At 29.4% G+C, this 12351-nt stretch overlaps 1 protein-coding gene across 1 annotated transcript; it reads left to right on the top strand.

Moving 5' to 3' along the window:
• The first annotated feature begins 4435 nt into the window (after positions 1–4435).
• On the top strand, positions 4436–12013 carry LOC135924708 (small ribosomal subunit protein mS31-like). Its single transcript, XM_065459809.1, has 7 exons — positions 4436–4497; positions 4545–4730; positions 4772–4936; positions 10641–10844; positions 10889–10959; positions 11004–11165; positions 11271–12013. The coding sequence occupies exons 1-7, from the start codon at positions 4478–4480 to the stop codon at positions 11552–11554; spliced, it is 1092 nt and encodes a 363-aa protein (XP_065315881.1). The 5' UTR covers positions 4436–4477; the 3' UTR covers positions 11555–12013.
• The last annotated feature ends 338 nt before the right edge of the window (positions 12014–12351 follow it).

Genomic DNA, 12351 nt, shown 5'->3' with positions numbered 1-12351 from the left:
AAGCAGCCACAAAACGATCCAGTTCTAGTTCAACCGCTCTGCGTAATGGAAATGGCACTCGACGAGCTGGAAACGATTTTGGAACAGCCGTATCTTTTAATTGGAGTCGCACCGCGAAATTACTTATCAACCCCGGTTTGCCGTCAAAAACAGCTTTAAACTGTTTAACAATGCCCCATTGAGTCTTCCGTTAGTGACATCCTCGATCCGTGTGAGCATCGATTGTATTCGAACGGCCCATCGGGGCTTCGGCCCGCGGGGGCACCGATTGTATTCGAGCGCCCCATCGGGGCATCGTTGGTTTGGTGGCAACTTGATATTATGTTTTTCTATTCGTTTTGAGAACCTGTTGTATGCTTACCTGTCTCGGTAACTCAAACCCAAATGCTAAAATCCATGTCAACCCAAACAGAGGTAGGTCATTTGACTTTATTATAATAACTGATAAATTGTGAATTACTTTCCCCACTTGCACACGAACCATGGCTTCACCCATAAGATCCAATGGCTTATCTCCATAGGCTGCTAGTGGATTTGTGGAAGATGTTAGTGGTTTGCCAATTTTCTCCCAAATATTCAATCCTATAATAGAGGCGTGTGCTCCTGTTTCATAATCAAAAGTGACACTAAGCCCATTTATTTTGGCTGTGATCTTTGCCATTTTATTTAATCCCCTTGTCCAGAGATTAGTAATTGAATCACTTGGTGAAAATGTGGTTTCACTGAGTTTAAATTGCGATATACAGGCTTACTAAGGCAACATGCTGCGAAATGTCCGGTTCTTTGGCACTTAAAACATGTTTTGTCTTTAGCTGGGCATAAATATCTTTCATGCCAGCCGGCACAATTCTTACATTTATTATCGTAAAACTTGTTATTAGGCTTCCTATAATTATTGTCTCTCTTAAAACACTCTTGTGAATAGGCATTTTATGTTTGTAATCTTGCGGTCTGACATTATTTACCAAGTCTTTCTTGATAGTTATTTCGTTTTAAGCATTTTCTGTTGCCGTGGCTATATCTAGCACGAACTGGAACGTCAGGGTTTTTTTGTTCACATCCAATGCTAAAGGATATTTAGTCCTAAGTTCAACTTCGAGACCTGGTAGATCTATACCCGTAACTAATTGATCTCTTAACCGGCCGTCAAATTCTGACGTCGTAAAACAACACGCTTTTGCAGTTATTTTGATTCTATTAGCGAACTCTCCAATTGCTTCATTCTCATTCAGCGTCTACATGACAGGATTTTCACTGAATGCAAACCCCCTTCAAAAACCTTTGCCCACCCCCCTAAAAAATTCCCGCCGCCTATCATTATTTTCACCTATTTATTTATTGATACTCTTTTCAAAGAATTTATAAAGGATAACTTAGACTAATCTATTTCTACTACCAACTATCAATATTTTATGAATATAAAGAATTTATTTTTTAGATAATAAATTCAATTAAAACCTCCATTATTTACAATGAATTTATTATTATGGCGTTATGAGCTTGCTGAAATATCTAAACCATTTAAAAGGATGGAGAACAATGTGTATGATTGTTTGCAATATATAGATTTGGTCAATGAATTGTATTATAATAATACTATAATAAAAGTATTAATTTTTACAGCAATAAATTTTGTCCTATTTCATCTCCTAATTTAATAGATAACCCCCCAAAAAATTTAACCTACCCCATTAAAGTAGCTTACCCCATACCCCCTCAAAAAATTAGGATGCAAACTGTTCCTACCCCTCCCACTCATGTAGACGCTCATTCCTAATTAACCGTATGAAGTCTAATCTACAGAGTTGTTAAACGCTATTTTTAAAAGTAGGGCGCTACCGCTATAGCTATTTGTCAAAAAAAGTAGCGCGCTATTAGCTACTTTTTTCCAAAAGTAGCTTTAGCTACTTTTAAGCCACTTTTTATAAAAAATATTTTAGAAACAAATGAAATAAATTTTTTTTATTTTTTTTTTTGCTTATAATGTAAATGTATAATAAATATATAAAAATCAACATTTATAAATATAAAAATAAGGTTAGTTTAGATTATAAAAATATAAGCAATATAAATAAATATTTATTTTAATTTGTTGCATTTTAATAATAATATCATTTCAATATTATCATCCCCAAGTCTAGAGCGACGATCAAAAAGTATAAGCTTTGCTTTACAAATAATCTCTCGACACTATCACTTGAGGGCAAGGAAGCTTTAAAAATATTTAATCAGATCAATTTATAAATATAAATAAGTTTTTACCTTCTGTTATGTGTCCAACAATCTGCCGGTGTACATACATAAGATATATTGATAACTACTATTAGAGCATCTTTCATCACTTTGAAGTTGTCGGGTATTTTATTCATAAGTGTCTGGCGACATAAAACTGTTGTGCCAGGGGATAAAGTTTTAATCATATAGTAAATGATGGATTATCAACCAAGGACAATGGCTGAACTGTGTCAATAATAAAATCAACAATTACATCAGCCAATTTTTGTGAAATATTGGCATGTTTATTATCAGTTAATTTGGTTTGGATAGTATTTGTCTTTTTGAATGAAGATTCTCTTATACCAAATTTTTTTATATGTTTCTCTATTTCCTTATAGCAATTGGCGTGAACAGTCTAATAAAATAAATAATATTATAATGTAAAAATAACAATTTACCTTTAGGTGTTTCTTCAGGTTATAGCTACTCGATTGATTTGATGATATATTTTTTTTACATTTTAAGCACAGGAATTTGGATCCAGATTTTGTTTTAATATTTATTTTAAAAAATTTTTCAAATCTAGGGAATGGGAAATCGTTATTAGAGCTATTAAGTACATTTTCTTCCATTGAATCTTCCATGTCTGAATCACTTTTAAGGATTTGGATATCCATGTGCGATGCCATTTTAGATTATTAACATAGATTGAAAATATAAATTAAAAATTGAAAATATATTTAAATTTCAAAATTAAATTATAAAAATTATAATTAATTATGATATTATATTTAAATTTTCATGTTTATACTTACATTCATTATATTTTTTAAAAGTAGCGAAGTAGCGCGCTACTTAGCTACTTTTTAAAAAAAGTAGCGCGCTAAAAAATTAAATAATTAAAAAAAAAGTAGAGGCTATTAGCTATAGCTACCAAAAAAGATATCGCGCTACTTTAACAACTCTGCTAATCTACTACCGAAAATGGTTTTACTCTTCTCAAAAATATGTAGCTAGACACTCCTTATCTTATCAAATTTAGTCGTTAGAATGGTTTCAAGAAATAAATATTGTTCGAGAATGTCAATGCAATGCCCTCAGCGCCAAAACTCATCATTAACAGGTCCTTATTTTCTTGATCGGTCGGTGTCCAGTTCTTTAGTCTTAACGTTGCGTCCCAAAATTGGAACCAACGTTGTATAGACCCATTAATTTGATATTTTTCTAACTTATCAATTATACTAGTATTTTTGGAATGCATAATTTATAAAATTAATAACTATTTTCTTACTTGTTTTAATTAGAATATTAGAATCCTCTTCGTCGCCACTTTAGCGAAGGTAGAACCTTTATTTCCATTTATTTATTTCTATAATTCATTCACAATAAGTATCAGTTTTCATTGACATTTTATTCAGTATAATTTAACCATAAGGTGCAACTTAATTACAAATGGCGATATATAATTACACGTTAATGGATGGGTCGTTACATAATACATTAGGAAGTTAAACAACACCTATTGTATTAATCGTAAATATATATATATAATCATATCTAACTGGCAAATATAATATATAATAAGATAAAATATTACAATAGATTACTTCTTTACTACTTATATATATTTTATAATTAATATAATATTATGTGAAGTCAACCTAACACACATAGCATCAATTATAAGTATTATTTCCGTGATTGATTATATATGATTAATTTCGTGAATGTTTATATTAAAGACTGAATTAATCTATGCATATATAGTTTAAGTTTATTATAAGCGGATAAATTTATGTACCGAGAAAGGATATAAGTTTGGTTATTGATAAAAATATTACAAATGGGTAAATGAGGATGTGAATAGTAACGCCTGAGTTATTATGGAGATGGAGAACAAAGAATTTTCCTGTTGTAAATATTTAATGATTTTTGAATTAATTTTTTGTATATTTTCATAGTTCTTAATTAAATATATGATATACATGCATATAAAAATTGATAAATATTTATTTTTGACAAATAAAGCACTTTTCAGTTTATTACCTAATCGGACTTAAAATATTTTGCAGTTTTACTACAATTATCAACAATACATTATCAACAAACTTCAAGTTATTGATTAATAACAAGCTTTTCAATATGTGCTCCCTAACGCCCTGACCCAATGGTATTTTTTTTATAATTATAGCTTAGTAATAATTATTAGTATGTTGCTTTTTATTTTTACGAAACGTTATTTTTTTGAGTTCGGTTGAGCATGAATTCAGTTTTAGCGAAGTAAATATATATTTTTGTTTAAAGTTATAAGAAGTAAATCAATATAGCTCCAAGAATAAAATAAACTTACAAATTATTTTTCGTTATTTATGTGAATGTAACGGATCTGCTGGGGAAAACGATAAGCATAATATCCACAAGATAAAAGATACTTTAAAATCTATGAAAGTTATACCACCTCTCTCAAATATTAGTTTGACAAAACCAATGCCAGCTAATAAAAGAATTAAACAGTAAATTTTTAACTAATGTATTATGTAAAATTATAATGTAGAAATGAAGAATATTTGATAAGTTCTGAATCTCTAAATGCAACCACTGATATATTGAAATTAATAAAAAATCCTCAAGTTCAACATCAAATCAAGAGCGAAATTTTACAAAAACTAAATGATGACTTAAAAAAAACTGAAATCAGAAAAAATGGGCAGCAATTAACGTATGCTTAACTTTTTATTATTTCAACACATATTTGACAATTGTTATTTTTTAAAATAATATTATGTTAAATATTTGTAATAAAATCTAGACTTTATTTTAAGCACCTATAGAGATTAATAATTAACAGGGATGTATTAATCACTCTATTTGCTTATACCAAAAAATTTTATTTTATTTATCATTTATATCAGTGGTCTGTGGTATCTGGACTAGCCCTGAGCTGGGAAAATAGTAGAGATACTTGGCCAAGATACAGTTCCAAGAATCAAAATTATTCTAGTGCAAATCAAAATTATTATTCTAACACCTAATTTTCTTAAAATAATATTTTTCATTAGCTTATAATTTTAATGACGATTACAAATTATAATTAGGTTTTTAAATTTAATCTTAAAATAAGGTCAAATCATTGTTGACAAAAATAGACATATTTTGTAATGTATTAGACTTATATTGATAAATTCTGATATTTGATAGAAGTGATAATCCTTAGAGCATATTGTTTTTAACTTGACTACTCCTAATATTATAAATAGTTGTTTATTTTGGTGTTCATCTACAATTATATTTAAAAATCAATTACAAATATTTCAGGTGGCCAAAAAACAATCGATTTTTACTTACTTTAAGGTGAAGGAGGGATCGATTTTAACACAAATACTATGTTGCATGAGTAAATATTGTTTGATAAGAATACTGACATTTTCATTTGAGGCAGGATTTCTTACTCTAGTTCAGTCAAATGAATTGTTTCATATTCATGTTTAAGTCCAAAATGTCCTTCATCACTCGATATAACCAGAGCATTTTGTATCTGCTCTACGTCTTCCCACACCATGTCAGCACATCATTTTGAATTTCTAATTATGTGAGAAAGAAATTTAATTCTTTTCTATTTGAAGGTGACACATACCTGGATATGTCTGGATACCTTCCAGAGTTTGTCATTAGATATAACTCTTGGGTAAAAAACTCTATCTATGTTTCTTAGGCAAAAAAGGTTTGCAACGGCATATTCACGGTGTTATTGATCTCCCATGTTTCTCCCTGTTATAATAGAATGGGGATAACTGTAGAATTAAAAATCCTTAGCCATGAAAACAGATATCTCTCGTTTTCCAATAATTAAATTATTTATAAAAGGCTGTCCTAGCATTATGTATTCCAATGTTCAGCTCTTCTTTATACGATCTTTATTATCAAGTGTGACACTCAGGTATTTGATTTTAGACACCACCTTTATGCTCTCCGAATCAACCTTGAAATCCTCTACCATCCTGTGTAGATTGTAAGGTCATCATCATTTTGTCAAAATTAATAACCAATTTTATATTAAGGCTGCACACCTTGAGGGCATAGATCAGGTTGTGAGTATTCCTAGTAATAATAACAATATCATCTGCATACGATATCATTTTGTTTTCTAGTGATGGTTGTTGTTGGAACCCAATTCCATAAGATTCGCCACAGTTAGAGTATCTTTTATAACCTTGTTTATATTGAAAAGGATAGGGGGGGAGAACACAACCCTGTCTGACCCCTTTTTTTATTCTAAAATATGGTGACATTTTGCTATTACTAGATTACTACAGTGATTTTTAGAATATGGGCCATTCCATGTCAAATCGATCAAAAAAGGCACTTTTTCTGCCGACCCCTTTTAAAATTGTTAAAATTTTCTGGAATTATTTAGATAGGTAAAAGAATAAGAAAGACATTTATTTTAGCTCGCTAGAAAACCTGGTTCTCGAGATATAGGGACTCAAAGGTACAAAAAAGAGCCACTTTGGAATCTGTAAAATTTTTAAAATGCTTATATCTCAAAAACTATTTGTAATAAAAAAAATTATAATATATCATTTTGTAGGTAAAGAAATTCTCTAATGGGCTAACAAAGAATAATAAATATTGGCGCCATTATAGGATTTTAACATCCGGTTTACCTAAATTGCTTTACCTGTATTTTTAAGCAAAATATTGAGTTTGTTTTTTAATTTTTTTTTGCTTTTTATTTAGACACCTTTTATAAATATATATACGATGTATGTCAAAACCAAATATACATTTTTACCAAAAATTGAAGAAAAAAGTAGATAACGCTAATGGTTGAAAAATATTATTCTTAAGGAAAATAAAAATATTGAAACGTTTATAAGAATTGTGATAAAATTTTCCAGTTCTGCCACCCCCCCCCCCTCACTATCCTTAAAATGTTTAACATTTTTTAGATCTCTACTTTCTACTATAACGAGCGAATGACTTATTAGCTCGATAATATATAACAGCTGCAGTAAAAATGAATATTTTATTAGGCATATATTCTATTATATTTTACAAAATAAATTGTTTAAAACGATCTCTCTTTCTGCGAAATAATTTTAACCTGTCCGTTCAGATTAATTTTATCGTCTGTCTACCAATAACAATCTGGTTTTGGGGAGTGCAAAAACATGTATTCTAGGTGTAGATCAATTAAAATTTTATTCTATATCATAGATGGACGTATCAAATATTAAAATGTTTCAACCCATTTAATCTACAAAGCTTATTATCGCGAGAATATAAGAAAGATTCTACCCTGGATGACCCAAAAAAAATTTACCATTCAATTTAGATATGTTAATATGCTTTTCATGGCGACAAAAATTAGCAAACATTCTTTATATTTCAAATGACAATGTAGATATTGATTCTCCCCTTCATATAATTAATCAAAAGGCTAATCACTACAATCAAATGGGGAATCTCTCATTAAAAGAAAACGCTTATGTGAAAAGAAATATTCGAAGAAAAAAATATCTAGAGTAAAAATAAGTTTAAACGACTAAAATTATACCATTATCTTCATCAAATGATGAAAAATTCGATGAAATTGTAGATACCTTAAAAATTAAAAAAATTATATGAAAGATATTTATTATTGGAAATTTGTTACATTATTAAGTGTCTAATGGGCATATGCCCACTCTGCTCCTCAGTTAATTAGTATATTTAATAGAAAATCAAAATTTTTTAGTATAAAAAGTGAAAATATCTGGTTATTGATAAGTTAGCAGCAAAATTTTAACCATAATCCGTAATTTCATAAAGCGTTATCTATTTTTTTTATCAATTTTTGGAGTCGACAGCATCGCCAAGGTTTTGATATTGTATATATATTTAGCAAAAGTGTCTAAATAAAAAGCAATAAAAAAAATCGAAAACAAACTCACTATTTTGCTTATAAATACAGGTAAAGCAATTTAGGTAAACCGGATGTTAAAAGCCTATAATGGCGCCAATATTTATTATTCTTTGTTAGCCCATTAGAGAATTGATTTATCTACAAAATGAGATATTATGATTTTTTTTATTTTATAGTTTTTGAGATATAAGCATTTTAAAAATTTTACAGATTACAAAGCTCTTTTTTGAACCTTTGAGCCCCTATATCTCGAGAACCAGGTGTGCTAGCGAGCTAAAATAAACGGCTTTCTCACTCTTTTACCTATTTAAATAATTCCAGAAATTTTTAACAATTTTAAAAGGGGTCGGCCGAATCGTGATCGATTTGACATGGAATGGCCCATATGCAATATATTATTCATAACCCAACTCCACTTGAATGCCCCATAAAACGTCATGATTTATATTGTCAAATGCTCTCCTGAGATCAATGAAAGCGGTCCCTTCAACTGTACCCTCCTTCCAGTTAATTATTTTCAACAAAATTTGGAACACAGGCAAAACGCCAGTGGACTGGAACACATCTCTCCTATATAACTTCCCGAAAATGAAGAACCCATATTAATTTAACGACTATAGAGTTATTGCTCTCACATCCGTTACTTCGAAGATTTTTTGATTTTATAAAAACCCGCATCATCCTTTCCTCACAAAATCGCTTTTCCAAATAAATATATCTGCATATCGCCCCAGAAAAAACTTGAAGCCAATCTTGGCTCTCAAAATAATAATGCAAAAATGTGACAAATACAGTTTGCCTTATTTTTTTCACCTTCATTGATTTCAGGAGAACATTAGACAGCATAAATCATAATGCTGGGGTGGGTATTTATAGTGTGTATTTTAAATAATCACTAATATCCTCGTTCAAGCTAAGTAAAAAAAATGTCACCATATTTTTGAATAAAAAGGAGGTCAAATGGGGTTGTGTTTTCTCCCCTATCCTTTTCAATATAGCATAAACAAGGTAATGAAATACTCTAGCTGCTGCGAATCTTATGGAATTGAGTTCCAAACAACCATCACCTATAAAAAAAATGTTATCGTATGCAGATGACATTTTTATTATTACCAGAAATCTGGAGGAAACGCACAATCTTCTATGCCTTCAAGATGTGCAGCCGTAAGATAGGACTGGTTATTAATTTTGACAACGATGGTCTAACCATCTAGCCACGCGATGATAACTTGGGATTTCATGATCGATTTGGAGAGAATAAAGGTAGTGTTTAAAATCTAATAACTAGGTGTCACAATCGATAGTAAAGGTCGTTGTAAAGAAGAGCTATACATCACGTTAGGAGAGCCTTTTATAAATACATTGAATTGTGGAAAACGAGAGAGGTATTTGTTTTCAAATGAGGAATTTTAATTCTACTGTTATCCCCATTCTACTATACCATGGAGAAACATGGGAGATCAATAAACCGGGAACAGGCAGTTGTAAACCTTCATTGATAAATGCTTAAGAATCATAAATTAAGGGTCTTTTACCCAAGATCAAATAACTGGAAGATATCCAGACATACCCAGCTAACTCTCAAGTAGAGACCATTCAATTTCTCTCACATATTTAGAAATTCAAATACGAATCTTGCACACGACGTGCTGACATGGCTTTACTAGTTCAGTAGGAAAACGTACTGCAGATACAAAACACTGTGGTTCTATCAAGCGATGATGGACATTTCGGACTTAAACATGAATATGAAATAGTTAATTTGACTGTACAAAAGTAAGAAATCAATAAAGAAGCTGCTCGATAAAGCTCACTGCCTCAAATTAAACATGTCAGTCTTATCCAATAATATTTACTCATGCAACATAGTAATTGTGTTTTAAAATTAAAATCGGCCCCTCTTTCGCCTTAAAGTAATTAAAATTTTCATGCAATTGTTGGGTCTGGGATGTGTTGTTTTGCCCATCCCCTTTTGTAATCAGTTCACAGAGGTTTAAGTAAGTCTTAGGACTATTGTGCGTACAAATATGTGTGGCTGTTCATACAAGTATGTGTGACTTGCCCACAAACGTGAAAGGCTCATTTTTCTTTCCCTTAAATTAAATTTCGAGTTTGATGGATTATGAGGAAAACCTAACGTAACTCAGCAGCTTGTTAACTCTAGAGGGCTTAGCGCTGAAATCACATCAAATATGGCGGGACAACTTAAGTGAAAAATTAAAACTGGTCTTGGCATAAACTAAATTCCCGGCCTGGTCTCAGAATTTTACTATTAGCATACCACTGATTTATAAAAAAAATTAAAAGCACCTTTTTTATTACTTTCTTGTCAATTTAGAAATTAGTAGATAAAATGTTGTAAAAATTTATAGCTTAAAAAGGGTTTATATTTTTTATTATCTTCTGGTATTAGCTAAAATTGAAAATATTAGTTATATCGATACTGTGAGGATGTTATCAGTGTATTTCCCATAATTACTATTAGACTTAGGATAATTTTAATATTTTTACATGATAGGACTTTGTTTACTGGGATGAAGATTGATGATACTAAGAGCAAAAAATTAAAAACTCAACCTATAGAATCTGAATCTATATCTAAATCAGGCATTAAAAATACCTTGACTCATAGTAATCATTCACAATATATTGTTAACAAGATGTTTGGTTCATTGAATGCAGGATTATCGGAAGAACCCTTAATGCAATATAAAAATATTGGGTGCAATACTTATAAAATTATGTAATCTTACTTATCTAAATTAGAGAACTCCGTCATAAAGTTGATTTATTTGGATCAACACCATTAGGCATATTTAAAAATCTTGATAATGCTGGTAAAATACTAATATTTAACATATACATTTATTGTTTATAATAGAGAATCCTAATCAAGATAAATATGGTATGCAAATTTGGGACAAGTTGGAACTGAGGGAATTAAACAATTATGTCAAGCAACCTCCCATTAATTCCTTTGAAGATTTAATTGAAAAAACTGAAAAGGGAATTATATGGCCTTTTCCAATTAATAATGAATTAGGTTTGCAATTACTTACATTAAAACTATTATTATGCATTAACCAGATATCTTACAATATATTCAACTAAGTATTTTTATATTTTATTGTTATAAAAAATTATTAAGGTATGGAAGAGGAAAGCAATATTCCCTTTTATGAACACATATTTGTTTATGATTATTTCTTGAATAAAACTCAGAATTTACCTGATTCAAACATTTTAAAACTATCCGTAATAAAACGTTTCATCGAATTAGTGTGTGTTGGATTAAGTAAAAACCCTAACTACACAGTTAAAGAAAAACGTGAGACTATTGATTGGTACTTGGATTATTTCACAGAAAAGGAGAACATAATCCGTACATCATACGAAGATGCACCTAAAGAAAAAATATTAATCTCATCATGATTACATTTTTTTTCTCCTTGATCAATAGATTCCAATTTATTTTAGTTTTATTTTAAATAAGAATAAAGTATTGAGTAAATTAACTACAAGTTTATCTAAGTTGGATGACCCACCTACCAATATCGTTAATTATATCTTATCGATTATAATTGTAAATAATCATTCTTATTTTATATATTTAAATTTTCAATACTTTGGATTGCTCTTTGGACACATTATACTAGCTATAAAAAGTAATATTTGAGTAATTTAAATTTGTTGATTATAGTTTATGTATAAAAAAATATATTTTTATTTAGTCATAAAATGGTATTAGTAATTGTCGTGATATCATGTTAGTGTTTCAATTATTTCAAAAAATTTGGGTTGTTCCTCTGAGGAATAAGCCACAAAATTCGATCATTTATATTTATTTATTCTATTAATTAAAACAATCAATAATTTTATTTGCAAATAAATTAAAATATATGGAAATGTTTTCATTTGGCCTATTTTCAACGAATATGTATGTAATTTTTTTATCTTGCTTGAATGATATTTAAGTAACTTATTATAGCTTGGCTCTAAAAAAGTATTTAGAGAAAACGTATTTTTATACCTTTGAAAAATGGACATGTAACTAAAAAAAATTAATTATCAATATATAAAATTAAATGTTCCATATTTAAATTGTATTTAAAGATTAAATGGATTTGGAACATTTTTATTATTTAAAATTAAGAAATTAAAGCAATTTTTTGAAATAGCAACATTTTAAAAATCACATGACTAGATATATGTAGTTTTAAAGATATGGA

Source organism: Gordionus sp. m RMFG-2023, chromosome 2, assembly GCF_954871325.1.
Source record: "Gordionus sp. m RMFG-2023 chromosome 2, tfGorSpeb1-WG-v2, whole genome shotgun sequence".
Taxonomy (NCBI): Eukaryota; Metazoa; Nematomorpha; class Gordioida; order Chordodea; family Parachordodidae; genus Gordionus; species Gordionus sp. m RMFG-2023.
The sequence above is the reverse complement of the archived record's forward strand: the minus strand, read 5'-3'. Positions and strand labels throughout refer to the sequence as shown.

Coding starts and splice junctions, on each gene's coding strand:
- LOC135924708 (XM_065459809.1), top strand. CDS start 4,478: ATGAATTCAGTTTTAGCGAA. Junction 4,937..10,640: donor AAAAATGGGCAGCAATTAAC/GTATGCTTAACT, acceptor TTTACATGATAG/GACTTTGTTTACTGGGATGA. Junction 10,960..11,003: donor TAAAAATCTTGATAATGCTG/GTAAAATACTAA, acceptor TGTTTATAATAG/AGAATCCTAATCAAGATAAA.